Source organism: Aquarana catesbeiana, linkage group LG06, assembly GCF_042186555.1.
Source record: "Aquarana catesbeiana isolate 2022-GZ linkage group LG06, ASM4218655v1, whole genome shotgun sequence".
In the NCBI taxonomy this organism is placed as follows: Eukaryota; Metazoa; Chordata; class Amphibia; order Anura; family Ranidae; genus Aquarana; species Aquarana catesbeiana.
In genome coordinates, this window is record NC_133329.1 from 395,387,108 (window position 1) to 395,406,152 (window position 19,045).

The 19,045-nt window shown below is 45.0% G+C and overlaps 1 protein-coding gene across 1 annotated transcript in view; it reads left to right on the plus strand.

Annotated features, from left to right (window-relative positions):
- The first annotated feature begins 9,018 nt into the window (after positions 1-9,018).
- The window catches only part of LOC141147825 (uncharacterized), a 28,682-nt gene continuing 18,655 nt past the window's right edge, over positions 9,019-19,045 (plus strand). Inside the window, exons 1-3 of the mRNA XM_073634994.1 lie at positions 9,019-9,152; positions 14,947-15,009; positions 16,319-16,419. Of these exons, the coding sequence (XP_073491095.1) occupies positions 9,150-9,152; positions 14,947-15,009; positions 16,319-16,419 (167 nt within the window). The 5' untranslated portion in view covers positions 9,019-9,149. The remainder of the gene's footprint in view (positions 9,153-14,946; positions 15,010-16,318; positions 16,420-19,045) is intronic.

Here is a 19,045-nt window from a genome sequence, read left to right on the forward strand (position 1 = left end):
TCCACCCAGGACCACCAGGGATGCCCACCACTGATGACCACCAAGTATGCCACCCATGGCCACAGTTATGCCAATCAGTGGCCACATATGATGCCAATCATTGCCCACATATGATTCCAATCAGTGCCCATCAGCAATGCCTGCCAGTGCCTCCATATCAGTGATGCCCATCAGTGCCATCTATCAGTGTCTATCAGTGACACCCATCAGTGTCCATCAGTGCCACCTATCAGTCAGTGCCCATCAGTGCCACCTATAAGTACCCATCAGTACAGCCCACATATGATGTGCTCACATATGATGCCAATCAGTGCCCATCAGCAATGCCTGCCAGTGCCTCCATATCAGAGATGCCCATAAGTGCCGTCTATCAGTGCCACCCATCAGTGTCCATCAGTGCCACCTATCAGTCACTGCTCATCAGTGCCACCCATAAGTACCCATCAGTACAGCCTTTCAGTGCCCATCAGTGTCGCCTATGAGTGCCCATCTGTGCCGACTATAAGTGCCCATCAGTGCTGCCTATCAGTGCCCATCAGTGCCACCTCATCAGTGCCACCTCATTGGTGCCACATCATCAGTGCAGCCTCATCGGTGCCCATCAGTGAAGGAGAAAACGTACTTTTTTACAAAATTTTGTAACAGAAACAAAGAAAAGTGTTTTTTTTTTACAAAATTTTCGGTCTTTTTTTATTTGTTTAGCAAAAAATAAAAACCACAGAGGCGATCAAATACCACCAAAAGAAAGCTGTATTTGTGGGAACAAAATGATAAAAAAGTTGTTTGGGTGCAGTGTAGCATGACCGCGCAATTGTCATTTAAATAGCGGCAGCGCTGAAAGCTGAAAATTGACTTGGGCAGGAACGGGGGGAACGTGCCAGGTATGGAAATGGTAAAATAAATATAAATATGTAATTCTAATTGAAATTAAAAGTTTTCGGGCCCCAAGTTTGCAACTTTAAAGTAACACAAAAACTAAAAAAAAAAAAAAAAAGTTCAGCTTTAGAGTTGCTGTGTTCCAAAAAAAAAAAAATTTCTGCAGCCATTTTCTTTGTAACACGTTAGCTGACAGACCTACCACACACATCGGGGACGTATAATGGCCCATCAGTGTCCCCCGTGCTTATTATCCATCACTAAACCCCCTCCCCCCCCATACATACTCTATTCCTTTATAAGGCTCTGAATGCCAGAACAGGTCCGGGAAGCACATGCCGTCCCCTCCGATAAGCCGGAGGTCCAGACGGAGGGGGAATGCTATTTTTCTCGATAACAAATGAATCTTTCATCTCAATGTAAATCACGTCCGTCTGACATATCGCAGCGGTCCCCTTCAGATGGACCCAACCGGGCGCCCCCCCCGGCTCTCCCACCGCGCCTCGCCTTCTCAGGGGCCAGACTAAATGATTCTTATTTTTATCTTTGACGGGAACCTCGGTGTTCCGATTAGGTTCAATTTGTACATTAATTGTCTGGAAAAATGTTGAAACGTCAAAATGGTTCATTCCGCGGCCGGTCCTGGCTCAAGTTTTTTGGTAAAATGCCTTTAAACTTCGATCGGTCCCATGTTCTCCCACCGCGCTCGCCTTCTAGAGGGAAAACTCAATTATTCATATTTTTTGCTATTTATAGGAATGAGAACTCGGAGAAATATTTGTATTTTTATCCCTATCATGCAAAGAACAATCTGTAAATGGCGATTTACGACATAACTGCGGCCAAAGAGAAAATGAGTTCACATACTTGACCCGTTCAAGGATAGACGGTCGCACAATGGAGGTGAATGATCGGCAATGGAGGGGAAGGGTGGCTACACCATCATTACCGGCCAATGAGGAGTTCACTGTCTTCCTCTATCTGTAGATTTTATCGTGGCCATACATGTTAGGAATAATCGATCTATAGTTGACAACCTGTTCAATCAATATGCCACACTTCGGGAAGTGAGTTTCAATCGATAGTAAACAGGAACTTCAAACGGTATTAACCACTTGCCTACTGGGCACTTTTACCCCCTTCCTGCCCAGGCCAATTTTTTAACTTTCACACTTTGATAGACAATTGCGCGGTCAAATAGACAAATAGAGATTTCTTTTGGTGGCATTTAATCACCGCTGGGTTTTTCATTTTTTGCTAAACAAACAGAAAAAAGACCGAAAATTTTGAAAAGAAAAACCAAAAAACGTTTTCATAGTTTGTTATAAAATCTTGCAAACAGGTAATTTTTCTCCTTCACTGATGTGCGCTGATGAGGCTGCAATGATGGGCAATGATGGTCATTGATAATTACAGATAGGCTGCACTGATTAGGCGGCACTGGCAGGCACTGGTGAGGAGGCACTGATGGGCATTGATGGGCACTGATGAGGCAGCACTGGTAGGCACTAATGAGGAGACACTGATAGGTGGCACTGATGGGCACTGGCGGGCGGCACTGATAGGTGACACTGATGATGAGGCACTGATGGACTCTGATTGTCAGCACTGATGGGCACTTATTGGCAGCACTGGTGGGCACAGATTGGCAGCATTGGTGGGCACAGATTGGCAGCACTGGTGGGCACTGTTGGGACTGCCCTGATTATCAGTGTACAAGTAAATGTCGCAGAGCTGGAAAGTTATGCGCACCCGTGCCCTGTGGAACTTCCAGTCCCAGCACAACCTCACCTAGGTGAAAGGGACTGCGGCCTACCCCCCCCCCCCCCAAACTGTTAAGGCCCTGAAATCAGAACAGAGGTTCTGACTACCTACAAGACTGCCACTGACACTGGATGCAACAATGACAAAATGCTACGACAGAAACAAAATGGCAGAAACGTTAAGCCCGAAATGCTATGACAGAAAAACACTATGACAGAAATGCTATGACAGAAAAATGCTATGAAAGAAAAAAAAACAAAAAACGCTATGACGGAACACGCTATGACGGAACACGATATGACGGAACACGATATGACAGAACACACTAAGACAAAACACGCTGTGGGAGAACGCTGTGACAGAACACTGTGCAAGAAATGATATGACAGAATCGCATGAATCGCAAACTGACCGTGACAGTGGAGCTAAGACACCAACCAGTCCCCCCTTTCACTGTTCCTCCCAGCCTGAAGACATCTGGCCATCAGATTCATTATTGCAGATACCGCCCCCTCCCCCCCCCCTCGTGATCTATGCTGCAAGGTAACTTTAACTTCCACCATGCGTCTCCCCTCCCTTGGACCTCCAGCAACGGACAACACCCCTCTGAAACCTTATTGTACTGTCACTAATCAAATGTAAATAAGTGTAAATTACAATTCCAGCAGGAAGCATATACCAACATAATCTGACAGCTGTGACTAGGGTTGTCCCGATACCACTTTTTTAGGACCGAGTACAAGTACCGATACTTTTTTTCCAAGTACTCGCCGATACCGATTACCGATACTTTTTTTTTAATGTCACGTGACAGTGTGAGAAGGAGAGGGGGACAGCGGAACGAAGGGGGACAACGGAGGGGGACAGAGGAGAGGAGGGGGACAACGGAGGGGGACAGAGGAACGGAGGGGGAAAGAGGAACAGAGGGGGACAGCGGAGGGGGACAGCGGAACGGAGGGGGAAAGAGGAACGGAGGGGGACAACGGAGGGGGAAAGAGGAACGGAGGGGGACAGAGAAGGAGAGGGGGACAACGGAGGGGGACAGAGGAACCGAGGGGGACAACGGAGGGGGAAAGAGGAACGGAGGGGGACAACGGAGGGGGAAAGAGGAACGGAGGGGGACAACGGAGGGGGAAAGAGGAACGGAGGGGGATAACGGAGGGGGAAAGAGGAACGGAGGGGGACAGCGGAGGGGGACAGCGGAATGGAGGGGGAAAGAGGAACGGAGGGGGACAACAGAGGGGGAAAGAGGAACGGAGGGGGACAGAGAAGGAGAGGGGGACAACGTAGGGGGACAGAGGAACCGAGGGGGACAACGGAGGGGGAAAGAGGAACGGAGGGGGACAGCGGAGGGGGACAGAGGAACGGAGGGGGCATGGAGGATGAGGTGACAGTCAGCGGTGATCGCGTGTGGGGGAGTTACAAGCACCGATCACCGCTGTATGTCACTAAGCAGCTGAAAGCCGCGGGGAGAGAAGCTTGTAACTCCCCCACGCGCCGATCACCGCTGACTATACAGGTATCGGTGGAAGCATCGGGAGCATTTACAAGTACTTGGGCAAATGCTCGATATCTAGTACCTAGATCTAGTATCTAGTACCAATACTAGTATCGGTATCGGGACAACCCTAGCTGTGACCAAAAGGTACTAAGACTTTGTTCAGGTTCATTGTAATAAATAAGTCTTTGACCATTCACCCAGAGAAGAGACGGGACTCTCAGTTCTTCCTTTGTATCATGTGGCTATTGTGCTGGGTGAGCAACCCGGAGTATGAACTCCGATTACTGGAATGTGACACATGCTGTAATGTCATGCTGCTCTGAGATAGACCAAAATAGGGGTCCATTCATGGCCGGTGCTACCACTAGGCAAACTAGGGTGCACTGCTGCCTTGGGACCCCCGGCCACTGGTGTTCCTAATCTCTTCTCTCTGCAGCAAGAAACTAAGTCCCAGCATCAGCAGGCAGCCTCCACTCCGTTCGCACATAGTGTCAGAGGCGCAGCGACGGAGGAGGACTGTGTCCTATCCCAACTCCCGAATGAATGGAAGCAAGCAAACATTTATTGATGGGTACTGGTGAGGCTGCATTGATGGGTATTGGTGAGGCTGCATTTGATGGGCGCTGGTGAGGCTGCATTTGATGGGCGCTGGTGAGGCTGCATTTGATGGGTGCTGGTGAGGCTGCATGTGATGGGCGCTTCATTAAAAAGGTGGGGTATATATGGGCAGGGCAAAGGAGGTGGAGTCAGGGGTGGAGCCAGGGGGGCGGCAAAATGAGGTTTCGCCTAGGATGTCAAAAATCCTTGCACCAGCCCTGGGTCTACTTTTTCTATCTATTTTTTATAACATCTTTAAGTATTGTAAGGTCTTTCATCAACAAAAAAAAAAGGGTAGGCCACATCTTGTTGTGGATGGGAGCCCAGAAATCCTACAGTGCCAGAGTCCCTTCATAGCAATTACATGAATGAGAAGTTCTCAACAGAGGGACCCCCCTGACTCTCCCCCTCCCCCGACCATTACATGACAACCATGTACGAAGCGCCACAAGACTCCTGCAGCTGACCGCGCTACCGCTCTGCAAAAAAAACGGAAGTGACGCGGCCACCCTGTGCACCCCAAAATGACGTCGGCTGGAACCATGAAGACGAGCCGATGCAGGATCTGACAGAGGAGGAGGGATATATACCCCCCAGACTCCTCCTACAAACGCAGGCTAGCCTCCGGCCAGCCTTCTCATATGTGGTATTTATCTCACGTATTTACCGAATGTGCAGTAAATACCTCATATATTTAACAAATTTGCTGTATTTACCTAAGAGTGCTTACACACTGAAAGCGCCGGGCCGTTAGCAGTAAAGCGTCGCTCGTTTTAGTGGCGCTATACCGCTGTTTAAGCAAAAAAGAGGGTGCGGTGCTTCCGAAGCGCTGCGCATTCATTGTAATGGCCAGGGACGTTTTGGGAGCGCTGTTCCCGCCCTGAAGATGCTGCTTGCAGGACTTTTCTGAACATCCCGCAAACACACCGCCCGGGTGTGAAAGCACCCATTGTAATGAATGGGAGGCCGTTTTCTGGCGCTTTACAGGCTCTATTTGTAGCGCTAAAATGCCTGAAAACTGCCTCAATGTGAACAGGGTCTAAAATATTTATGGAATTTGCAGGATTTACCTCACGTATTTCCTGAATTTGTGCTGTTTACCTCATGTATTTACCGAATATGCAGTATATACCGCATATATTTATCAAATTTGATGTATTTACTTAAAGTAGTTTTGGAATTTGCAGGGCTTACCTCACATATTTACTGAATTTGTGCTATTTAACCACTTAAGGACCAAGCCTCTTTTTTAGATGTGTTGTTAAAACAGTTTTTGTTGCTAGAAAATTACTTAGAACCCCCAAACATTATACATTTTTTTTTTCTAACACCCTAGAGAATAAAATGGCGGTCATTGCAATACTTTCTGTCACACCATATTTGCGCAGCGGTCTTACAAGCGCACTTTTTTGGAAAAAATACACTTTTTTAACCGCTTGGCATCCAGAGGACGTCATATGACGTCCTCGACTTTCGGGGCTTATATCTGAATGATGTCTGAGGCTACAGACATCATTCAGATACCGGCATTTTCAGCCGGCAATTCCGTACACCATAGGAACGATCATAGCAGCTGTTCCGCCGCTTGATCGTTCTTACGGGCGGCGGGAGGGGACGTCCCCCCCCTCCCGCCGCCCTCCGGTGCTTCTACCGACTCACCTCAGCGATCGGTGAGTCGGATAGCGGATCCGCCGGCGCCGGATGTTCACCATAGAGATTTCCGGCGGACCAGATGGTCGCCGGAGTCTCTATGATCGTTCGGAGGCCGGGCGTGACGTCATAACATCTGCATTCAAAAAAACGGCGCCGCTTCGATTGTGAAGCGGCGATCGTTTTATTTTTTTTTTTTATTTTAGGCTTCCCAGACTAGAGGTGAGATGTGGGGTCTTATTGACCCCATATTTCACTGTATGGAGGACTGATTGTGTCATATTCCTATTACAAGGGATGTTTACATTCCTTGTAATAGGAATAAAAGTGATCAAAAAAAAAAATTTTTAAAGTGTAAAAATAAAAATTTTTAAGTAAAATTAACAATAAAAAAAAAAAAAAAATGTTTTAAAGCGCCCCTGTCCCCGTGAGCTCGCACGCAGAAGCGAACGCATACGTAAGTCCCGCCCACATATGAAAACGGTGTTCAAACCACACATGTGAGGTATCGCCGCGAACGTTAGAGCGAGAGCAATAATTTTGGCCCTAGACCTCCTCTGTAACTCAAAACATGTAACCAGTAAAAAATTTTAAAGCGTCGCCTATGGGGATTTTTAAGTACCAAAGTTTGGCGCCATTCCACGAGCGTGTGCAATTTTGAAGCGTGACATGTTAGGTATCTATTTACTCGGCGTAACTTCATCTTTCACACAATGCAAAAAAATTTGGCTAACTTTGCTGTTTTGTTTTTTTTTAAAGCATGAAACGCGTTTGAAAAATTGCTGCGCAAATACCGTGCAAGATAAAAAGTTGCAATGACCGCCATTGTATTCTCTAGGGTCTTTGCTAAAAAAAAATATATAATGTTTGGGGGTTCTATGTAATTTTATAGCAAAGAAATGATGATTTTTGACATGTAGGAGCGAAGTGTCAGAAATGGCCCGGATGCGAAGTGGTTAATTAAAAAAATAAGACAACAGTAAAGTTAGCCCAATTTTTTTTATATATTGTGAAAGATAATGTTAAGCTGAGTAAATTGATACCGAATGTGTCACGCTTCAAAATTGCGCCCGCTCGTGGAATGGCGACAAACTTTTACCCATAAAAATCTCCATAGGCGACGTTTAAAAAAATTCTTCAGGTTGAATGTTTTGAGTTACAGAGGAGGTCTAGGGCTAGAATTATTGCTCTCGCTCTACCGATCGCGGCGATACCTCACATGTGTGGTTTGAACACCGTTTTCATATGCGGCCGCTATTCACGTATGCGTTCGCTTTTGTACGCGAGCTTGGCGGGACAGGGGTGTTTAAAAAATTTGTTTTTCTTATTTATTTTACCTTTTATTTTTTATTTTTACACTGTTTAAGAAGAAAATAAAAATTGTGACACTTTTATTCATATTACAAGGGATGTAAACATCCCTTGTAATAGAAAAAAAGCATGACAGGACCTCCTAAATATGAGATCTGGAGGGTCAAAAAGACCTCAGATCTCATTTACACTAAAATGCAAAAAAAAAAAAAAAAATGTCATTTAAAAAAAGAATTAAAAAAAATGTCCCTTTAAGAGCTATGGGCGGAAGTGACGGTTTGACGTTGCTTCCTCCCTGCAATGTCATGGAGACGGGTGGGGGGCCATCTTCCCTTCACTCGTCTCCATGCCCAGCTAGTGAAAGCATCCCATCGCCTCCGCCGCTGCCAACGGCTCCGGCAAGCAGCGGAGGTGGGGGCCCTCTCCCGCCGCCGATAAAAGTGATCTTGCGGCGAATCTGCCGCAGAGACCACTTTTATCTTGAAACGGACCGCCCGCCGAACAAGAGCAGCTAGCTGCTGCCATAACAACGATAGACTCCTTCAAAGTCAGGACGTATATCGGCGTGCGGCGGTCCGGAAGTGGTTAACTCAAATATTTACTGAATTGGTAGTATTTACCTCACGTATTTACTGAATTTGTAGTATTTACCTCACGTATTTACTGAATTTGTGCTATTTAACTCACGTATTTACTGAATTTGTAGTATTTACCTCACGTATTTACTGAATTTGTAGTATTTACCTCACGTATTTACTGAATTTGTAGTATTTACCTCAAGTATTTACTGAATTTGTAGTATTTACCTCACGTATTTACTGAATTTGTAGTATTTACCTCACGTATTTACTGAATTTGTAGTATTTACCTCACGTATTTACTGAATTTGTAGTATTTACCTCAAGTATTTACTGAATTTGTAGGATTTACTTCACGTATTTACCAAATGTGCGACATATACCTTATGTATTTACCAAATTTGCGCTAAAATGCCTGAAAACTGCCTCAGTGTGAAAGGGGTCTAAAGTATTTATGAAATTTGCAGGATTTAGCTCACATATTTGCTGAATTTGTAGCATTTCCCTCACATATCATGTGCACATAAAAATGCTGTTTTTTTTTTTTTTTTTCCCTTGCACGTGATTGGCTATTCTTTGCAAAATGAAGCTTCATCTCATTTACTTAGCTCTGGATCAACTGCACTTGCAACGTGCGCAGTCTGTTTGCATTAAAATATCACAAAACCCCCGTCTTTCATGCTCCCTGTGCACTCTGACATCACTTCCTGTCCTCCATGTCTCCTCTGCCCTTACTGCGGTGTTAAAGTGTGGGCGGAAGTGACACTGGAGTGTTTCCGGGGGAGGAGGGGGGTGTGTTCGGCGCTCTATTTGACTTTCTGTATGGGATGTGTTGTGTCTCCGGTCTGTCCTGATCACATCTCCTCCTGTGTATGGTGAGTGCTCTGTCGTCTTTTCATCTCCTCCGGATGTTCTCCATTGGGAGTCGTCTTTATAGTGTTCAGATGATCGCTGTTTTTTTTTTTGTTCTCCCTGTTTATCCACACCGTCACTTTTTGTTTTGGTTTTTCTTTCCTCTGAGCTCATTTAGGCCCCTTTCACACTTGTGCAGCTTGCCCTGCAAAGTCGCATGACAAGTCGTGTACCCCGTGATTTCCAATGAGTACCGTTCATATCTGTGCGACTTCAAAGTAGTCCCTGCACTATTTTTTTGCGATTATTTTCTTTTCTTTTTTTCCAGGTGCGACTTGCATAGACATCTGTGTATAAAGTCGCAACGTTACATCGCATCACAACAATGCAGGTGCTGCAAAAGGACAAAAACCACCAGGCATGCAAAAATGCTTGTCCGCTGCCTTTGCAGCTTGGAGGGGGGGGGGGGGGGTGCTAAAAACGCGGCGCAACCGCTTGTTTTTAATGCCCTCCAACTACAAGCCTAAGCCCCGTTCACACCAAATCCGACTTTGAAATCGTGCGACCTGGGATTTCAGGTGGGAAGTCGCACGATTTCAAAGTCGGATTCGGTGTGAACAGGGCTTAGGCTTGTAGTTGGAGGGCATTAAAAACAAGCGGTTGCGCCGCGTTTTTAGCACCCCCCCCCCCTCCTCCAAGCTGCAAAGGCAGCGGACAAGCATTTTTGCATGCCTGGTGGTTTTGGTCCTTCTGCAGCACCTGCATTGTTGTGATGTGATGTAACATTGCAGCATGCTGAAGGTGCACACCGCAGTGTACAGCAACACGCCATGCGAAAGTGGGAGCAATGGTGCCCCATCATTGGTGTCAGTGGGAGGAATAGTGCCTCATCATTGGTGTCAGTGGGAGGAATAGTGCCCCATCATTGGTGTTAGTGGGAGGAATGGTGCCCCATCATTGGTGTCAGTGGGAGGAATGGTGCCCCATCATTGGTGTCAGTGGGAGGAATAGTGCCCCATCATTGGTGTCAGTGGGAGGAATAGTGTCCCATCATTGGTGTCAGTGGGAGGAATAGTGCCCCATCATTGGTGTTAGTGGGAGGAATGGTGCCCCATCATTGGTATCAGTGGGAGGAATAGTGCCCCATCATTGGTGTCAGTGGGAGGAATAGTGCCCCATCATTGGTGTCAGTGGGAGGAATAGTGCCCCATCATTGGTATCAGTGGGAGGAATAGTGCCCCATCATTGGTGTCAGTGGGAGCAATGGTGCCCCATCATTGTTGTCAGTGGGAGGAATAGTGCCCCATCATTGTTGTCAGTGGGAGGAATAGTGCCCCATCATTGGTATTAGTGGGAGGAATAGTTAGAAGAACACTTTCACCTTGTTCTGGTGACAACTGTAACATTTTAGATTTAAAATGTTCTGTTTTGGATGCGGGTCCATTGAAGTCTATAACATGCAAAACGCTGCATATTGCAGGGAAAAGAGTCCCCGACCCTTTCCAAAAACGCAGAGACACAAAAATGCATTGATGTGAACATGTTCCATAGGAACCCATATTTTCAAAAATTTCCTGCATTTCTGCAAAATGCATCAAAAAATGCATTAGTGTCAATAGAGCCTTAAGGATGGTATTGATAAATCTGTCATATATATATAATGAAATCAGGTGTGTAAATCTCGGTTCACACTAATATATCTCCCAGTGCGACTTTTATGTGACTTATTACACTCTACGGCACTCATGTCACAACAAAGTTGCATCAAAGTAGTGCAGGGGCACTTTTTTTTTTATATAGATGCTGCAACATTAGGCCCATAGATTGGGATGGGCGCCATTGAAATAAATGGGTTTCGGCTTGTCAACCAACCTGTTCCAATCTATGCGACCAATGTCACAGCATCTGTACAAAAATATAAGTCCCTGCGCTACTTTGTTGTGACTTTCTTGCAGCAAGTCGCACTAATGTGAACCAAGTCTAAAGGTTAGGATTACAGAGTGTCCATAACATGAGAAGGTTGGCTCTATTGTAACACAGCGGATACAAACTATGCGATGATTATAGCGGGTATAGAAAAGAATCCCCCTCCCCCTTTAAAATAATAACGTTGTTGCTTTGTAGCCTGAAATGAGGACAGACACATTTTTTGTTTTGTCCAGCTGTCTTTATGTATAACATCCAAGTGAAAGATATAACACCAACATGTCAGAAAAACAAAATACAAAAATAATAATAATTCAAAAACAGAATCACTGAGTTGGAAAAAGGATCACCCCCCCTGTGTCAGTATTTTGTTGAACCACCTTTTGCTTTAATTCCGGCCTATAGTCTGTTGGGATTTGTCTCTACTAACTTTTACACATCTAGACTTTGTGATATTTGCCCGCTCTTATATGCAGAACTGCTCAAGTTCAGCTACATTTGATGGTGACCGTTTGTGGACTGCAGTCTTCAAGTCATTCCACAGATTTTCAATGGGGTTTAAGTCTGGGCTCTGACTAGACCATGTAAGGACATTCTCCTTTTTACCCTCCAACCCCTGTGTGCTCATTGTTGCTGTGTGCTTTGGGTCATTCTCATGTTGGAAGGTAATCCTTCTTCCCATTGACAACTTTCTGGCAGGGGGCAGCAGATTTTCCTCAAGAATTTGATGGTATTTTGCCCCACCCATTTTTCCTTCTATCCTGACAAGTGCTCCAGTCCCTGCTGCAAAGGAAACCCCATAGCAGGATATTACCCCCCCATGACAGAATATTACCCCCCCATGACAGAATATTATCCCCCCATAACAGGATATTATTACCACCCCCATAACAGGATATTACCCCCACCCCCCATAACAGGATATTACCCCCACCCCCCATAAAAGGATATTACCCCCACCCCCCATAAAAGGATATTACCCCCACCCCCCATAAAAGGATATTACCCCCACCCCCCATAAAAGGATATTACCCCCACCCCCCATAAAAGGATATTACCCCCACCCCCCATAAAAGGATATTACCCCCACCCCCCATAAAAGGATATTACCCCCTCCATGCTTTACTGTAGGAATGGTGTTATTTTGATGGTGAGCTGTATTGGATTTCCGCCAGACATATCGTTTGGTGTTGAGGCCAAATAATTAAATTTTAGTCTGATCCGACCACAACACCTTTTTCCACGTGACCTCAGAATCTTCAAGGTGAGTTTTAAAGTGGTCAGATGAGACAAAAATGTCATTATTTGCACGTAATTGACAGTGTCAGTAGGTCAGAGGTCGATGTCAGTAGCAGGGGCAGCCCGTCTATTAGGGGCGCCCGGGCGCTGCCCCCTCTATCCACGTCACCCCCTTAATGAATAATGGATAGATTCATGCATAGCTTGAGTCTATCCATGGCCGCCACAGCCACCCCCTATTCATGCGTCCGGCCCCTTGCCGGACACCTGAATTACAGCAGCGGGTATATTTTTTTTGAAGCACCTGATTTAGAGCCAGAGGCTCCAATAAGTTTCAAAATGGGGTGGGCTCAGGACGCAGAGCATTGCGCCATGAGCCCACCCAGGTGTTACAACAGCGAATGAATATTTGCTGTTGTAACACACTGATCCTCAATCCGGCCAATCAGGAGCAGGTCTGAGACCCGTTTTTCCGATTGGCCGAAAAGAGAAGACTCCTGATTGGCCTCCGAGAAGGAGGAAGGAAACGGAAGCCGCCGTGATGCCCGTGGAGAGCAGAGGAAGGGAAAGCTGTCTCCTCCGCCGAGCAATTGAAGCCCTGCAAAGATGGGGTGAGTGCACCAGATCCGCCGACCGATGGACGGGGGTGTTACTGTTTGCCGCCCCCCCCCCACAAAAAATCACCACGTGCCGCCACTGGTCAGTAGGGAAGTGGGCAATGTCAGTAGGGCAGAGTTTGATGTCAGTAGAGAAGTGGGCAGTGTCAGTGGTTTTATTTTTTTTAATATCACTTTTTTACAATTATTACTTTTTACATATTTTTTTTTTCCTTTTTAATTATTACTTTTTTACAGAATTTTTTTTTTTTTTTTTACAATTTTTTTTTTTTTTTTAAGGAGCCTCATTGGGGAGGGCTGAAATATCAGTGGTCTAAACAGACCCCTGATGTCTTATTGTTCAGATAAAGGGACTGAGGCCAGAGATTCGCAGTCTCTCTGCAGCCTAGCCCATGCTGTGTGCAGGCCTATGCTCACTGGTTTCCTCCCACACTCCTAAGACCTACTGGTAGGTAATTGGCTCCAGTCTGCATTGGCCCCCATTATGTGTATCTATAAATGTGACCTTAGATTGTAAGCTCCTTTTGGGTAAGGACTGATGACTACAATATACACTCCTGGCCACTTTATTAGGTACACCTGTTCAATTGCTTGGTAACACAAATTGCTAATCAGCCAATCGCATGGCAGCAGCTCAATGCATTTAAGCATCTAGACGTGGTGAAGACGACTTGCTGAAGTTCAAACAGAGCATCAGAATGGGGAAGAAAGGGAATTTAAGTGACTTTGAACGTGGCATGGTTTTTTGGCGTCAGACGGGCTGCTCTGAGTATTTCAAAAACTGCCGATCTACTGGGATTTCCACACACAACCATCTCTCGGGGTTTACAGAGAATGGTGGGAAAAAGAGAAAATATCCAGTGAGCGGCAGTTGTGTGGAGGAAAATGCCTTGTTGATGTCAGAAGAATGGGCAGACTGGTTCCAGATGATAGAAAGGCAACAGTAACTCAAATAACCTCTCGTTACACCCAAGGTATACAGAATATCATCTCTGAACGCACAACACTTCAAACTTTGAAGCAGATGGGCTACAGCAGCAGAAGACCACACCGGGTGCCACTCCTGTCAGCTAAGAACAGGAAACTGAGGCTACAATTGGCACAGGATCACCAAAATTTGGACAATAGAAGATTGGAAAAACGTTGCCTGGTCTGATGAGTCTCGATTTCAGCTGCGACATTCACATGGTGGGGTCGGAATTTGGCGTAAACAACATGAAAGCATGGATCCATCCCGCCTTGTATCACCGGTTCAGGCTGGTGGTGGTGTAATGGTGGGGGGGATATTTTCTTGGCACACTTTGGGCCCCTTAGTACCAATTGTTTAAACCCCACGGCCTACCTGAGTATTGTTGCTGACCATGTCCATCCCTTTATGACTACAGTGTCCCCATCTTCTGATGGCTCCTTCCAGCAGGATAATGCACCATGTCACAAAGATCCAATCATCTCACCACTGGACAATGAGGTCCCTGTCCTCCAATGGCCTCCACACTCACCACATCTCATCCAATAGAGCACCTTTGGGATGAGGTGGAACGGGAGATTCGCATCATGGATGTGCAGCTGACAAATCTGCAGCAACTGTGTGATGTTATCAGGTCACTATGGAGAAAAATCTCTGAGGAATGTTTCCAACACCTTGTTGTATTTAGTCCACCAAGAATGAAGGCAAAAGGGGGTCCAACCCGGTGCTAGGAAGGTGTACCTAATAAAGTGGCCGGTGAGTGTATACGCTCGCCGGTTTCCTGCCACACTCCAAAGACCTGCTGGTAGGTAACTAGCTCCTGTCTAAATTGGCCCCTAGTATGTGTATGCTCTGAAAGATTTACCCCCCTTCGTGAGCAGGCCATTTTTTGAGATACGGCACTGCGTTACTTTAACTGACAATTGCGCGGTCGTGCGAGGCTGTACCAAAATTAAAATTTTTATAATATTTATGTAAAAGCACTGCGTAAATTGAAAGCGCTTTTATAAGTACCTGTAATATATAAATAAATAAAATACCCCCCCCCCCCCGTCTCTTCTATTACAGATGGATCCAGCAGAGCAGCTTTTGCCAACCAATGAAGACAATCTCAGTGTGGGAGATCTGGAGGTATTTATTTCACGTCTCTCTGGAGTTCAGCTTTGAAGAGGAGCTCCGGGCTCCTTCCGAAAACAAAAATAAATACAAGTCAGCAGCTACAAATACTGTACCTGCTGACTTTTTTTTTTTACCATTTCAGCTCCGAAAGATTTACTTCCCTTCAGGCCATTTTTTTGCGATACGGCGCTACGTTTCTTTAACTGACAATTGCGCAGTCATGTGACGCTGTACCCAAATACAATTTTTGTCCCCCCCCCCCCCTCCCCCACAAATAGAGCTTTCTTTTGGTGGTGTTTTGATGCGCTTTTTATTTTTTGCGCTATAAACAAAAGAAAAAAACTACAATTTTGAAAATAAACATCTTTTTTAATTTCTGCTATAAAACACATTAAATTAATAAAATACATTTCTTCATCAATTTAGGCCAATATGTATTCTGCTACATGTTTTGGTTAAAAAAAAAAAAAAAAATCCCAATAAATGTATATTAATTGGTTTGTGCAAAAGTTATAGCGTCTACAAACTATGAGATATTTTTTAATATAATTTTTTTTTGTTTGTTTTTACTAGTAATGGCGACAATCAGAGATTTTATAGCGGGACCTGCGATATTGCGGAGGACAAATCGGACACTGACACTTTTGACACTTTTTTTGGGGGTGACCAGTGACACTAATACAGTGATCAGTGCTAAAAATATACACTGTCACTGTACTAATGACACTGGCTGGGAAGGGGTTAACAGGGGCGATCAAATGGTTAACTGTGTGCCTATGTTGTGCTTACTAGCTGTGGGGGAGGTGCTTTGAATAGGGCAAGGCAAAGATCTGTGTTCCTGCTTAGCAGAACTACAGGATCAATGCCTTACCTTCTGACAGAACGACAATCTGCCTTGTTTACATAGGCAGATCGCCGTTTGGCTTGCGCCCTGTGTAAGTGGCGGGTGCCAGTGGATGTCGAGTCCGCGGTATTAGCTGCTGGGCTCCCGCTGTGTAGAATCACAGCGGGAGTGTATCGCCGGCGACACGCGCCCCCCCCCCCCAGACCCGGAAGTGTCAGGTCACGTACTAGGTACGTGATCTGGCGCAGAGGAAAGGCCCTGCCGCAGCAAATGTGCGGTGGGCGGCCATTAACTGGTTAATATAATTACACTTGCCTGTCCAGGGATCCAGAGATGTCTTCCCTCGAGCTGATTCTTCAATCCGCTTCGGGTGCAGGCGCCGGCATCTCTAGTAAGGGAAACAGGAAGTGAAATACAAATATCAATTTTATCATTTTAAAACGTCTCGTGAAACATTTTTTGATTTGCTCTCTGCAGAAAATTGTTCGCCGATTGACAGAGGAGGTAGAGCGGCACAGAGAGGAGCTAACCAAACAAAAGGGAGAACTTCAGGACCTCCACACAGAAGAGACTGAGAGGTATCCTATAGGACAATGTCTAAATAAAATGGTGATCGTTGCAATATTTTATGTCACACGGTATTTGCGCAGCGGTCTTTCAAACGCAATTTTTGGGGAAAAAAAAAGACACTTTCGTGAATTAAAAAAAACAAAATTAAACCGTAAAGTTAGCCCAATTTTTTTGTATAATGTGAAAGATGATGTTACGCCGAGTAAAGAGATACCCAACATGTCATGCTTTTGAGATTGCGCACACTCGTGGAATGGCGACAAACTACGGTATCTAAAAATCTCCATAGGCGGCACTTTAAAAAAAAATGTAACGGTTACCAGGTTAGAGTAATGCCCCGTACACACGATCGGACTTTCCGACAGATGTTGGCTCAAACTTGTCTTGCATACACGCAGTCACAAAAATCTTGTCGGAAATTCCGAACGTCAAGAACGCGGTGACGTACAACACGTACGACGAACCCGAGAAAAAGGAAGTTCAATAAGCCAGTGCGGCACTTCTGCTTGATTCCGAGCATGCGTGGAGCTTTGTGCGTCGGAATTGTGTACACACGATCGGAATTTACGGATTTTGTTGTCGGAAAATTTGAGATCCAGATCTCAAATTTTGTGTGGCGGAAATTCCGATGGAAAATGTCCGATGGAGCTTACACACGGTCGGAATTTCCGACGACAAGCTCCCATCGAACATTTTCCCTCGGAAAGTCCGACCGTGTGTACGGGGCATAACAGAGGAGGTGCTAGAATTATTGTTCTCGCTTTAACGATCGTGGCGATACCTCACATGTGTAATTTGAAAACCGTTTACATATGCGGGCGATACTTACGCATGCGGTTTCTTTGCTGCGCGAGCTCGCGGGGACGGGAGCGCTTTAAAAAAAATATATATATATATATATAAAAAATTTTTACATTGTCACTTTTAAAAATAGAAATTCTGATCACTTTTTTAGCTGTCAAAAGGAATGTAAACATCCCTTGTGACAGTAATAATAATTCCCTCCTTTGCACTTCAAAGTTTTCAGATTGGCAAAAACGGTGATTTTTTTTATTTTTTATTTTTTTTATTATTATTATTATTTTTTTTTTTTTTAATTAAATTTTTTTTTTTTTTTTAAATCGGCGCCATTGGCAGCCAAGTAAACCGGAAGTGACGTCGCTTCCATGCAGGTCCTGTAGGTGGGGTGCAGCGCGATGCGGCAGCAATAACGCACACAGTCCAAATGCCATGAAAGAACTTGTATTGAAATAATGCAAAGACAGTTCACAATAAACCCGGTGGGAAGACAACCCAATTGGGAACACTCACAGGTCCAACCGCGTGTAGAGAGTGCAGGTTTCAGCCGAACTGGCAGCGCCTGCTGAGGGGCAGAATGCAGCCTGACCGTCTCACGTTCAAGTGGGAAGATGCCCAGAGAAGTTGTGAGCCTTAAGCCTCGTACACACGATCGGATTTTCCGATGGGAAATGTTGGACGTCAGGCTGTTGGCGGACAATCCGACCGCGTGTACGCTCCATCGGACAATTGTTGTTGGATTTTCTGCAGACAAATGTTGGCTAGCAGGTTTTCAAATTTTTCCACGGACAACGGTGTGTTGTTGGATTTTCCGAGCGTGTGTACACAAGTCCGTCGGACAAAAGACCAAAGTACAAACACGCATGCTCGGAAGCAAGGACGAGCCGGAAGTGGCTGGTCTTGTAAACTTGCGTTCATAATGGAGATTAACATTCGTGACGCGGCAAATTTCGAAATGCAGCACACAATTCTCTTCTTCTTTAATGGGATAATAATGAAGCTGCTTTGCTGGTGATACTGATGGAGTTTATTGCAAACAAATTTTCAAAGGCTTTTTTTTCTAGCGATATCAAGAATAATATTATTATGCTTTTTTTTTTTTTTTTTTTGGGCAAGTTACCACAACACCATTATCCCGTAGTTTTTAAGATCAAAGATACAACTATGTTGGTGTCCCTTGTCAATTTTACATTGTATTTTATAAAATGTAACTGCCGACTCCCAAACTGTCATTTGAAGTAAAACACATAGCCAAGTATTATTCTACACAATTGTTTTATTGTGCATTAAAAAAAGAAAACAAATAAAATTAGACATGCTATCTGCCAATAGAACTTAACCAAAAAGTGCATTCTATGCATCCAAAATACATATAGGCTGTAATAGCGGAAACATGTTAGCATTGATTCTATGTATTTGATGTAGCCAAATAAAGGATAATACCAAAGAGTTATCGAGTTGCTGGCCTAATTTCTGCCTTGAGCACTAAAATAGGCTCTGCCTGACCCAAGATGACTGCTAGAGTCACATGGGGCAGCAGCATCCAAACGGATTACTTCCTTAGTGACCCAGGAAACCATAGATGAGCCATGTTCCTCTTGACTTCCTCTCCAACGGCAATGCCGCTACAGAAAAGCGCCACCTACAGAGGATAAAGTAGACTGCACCTGCCTACCAATACATACACCCCAATGCACAGCCCTGGAGAGAGAAGAGCTTGGTGATTTTCTCCCAAAAAAAAAATCTGCGTTCCTTTTTTTTTTTTTTATTTAAAAAAAAACTCGATTCACGATTCAAATGGAGTTGTGTTGTGTGTTTTTTTTTTTTTTTTTTTTT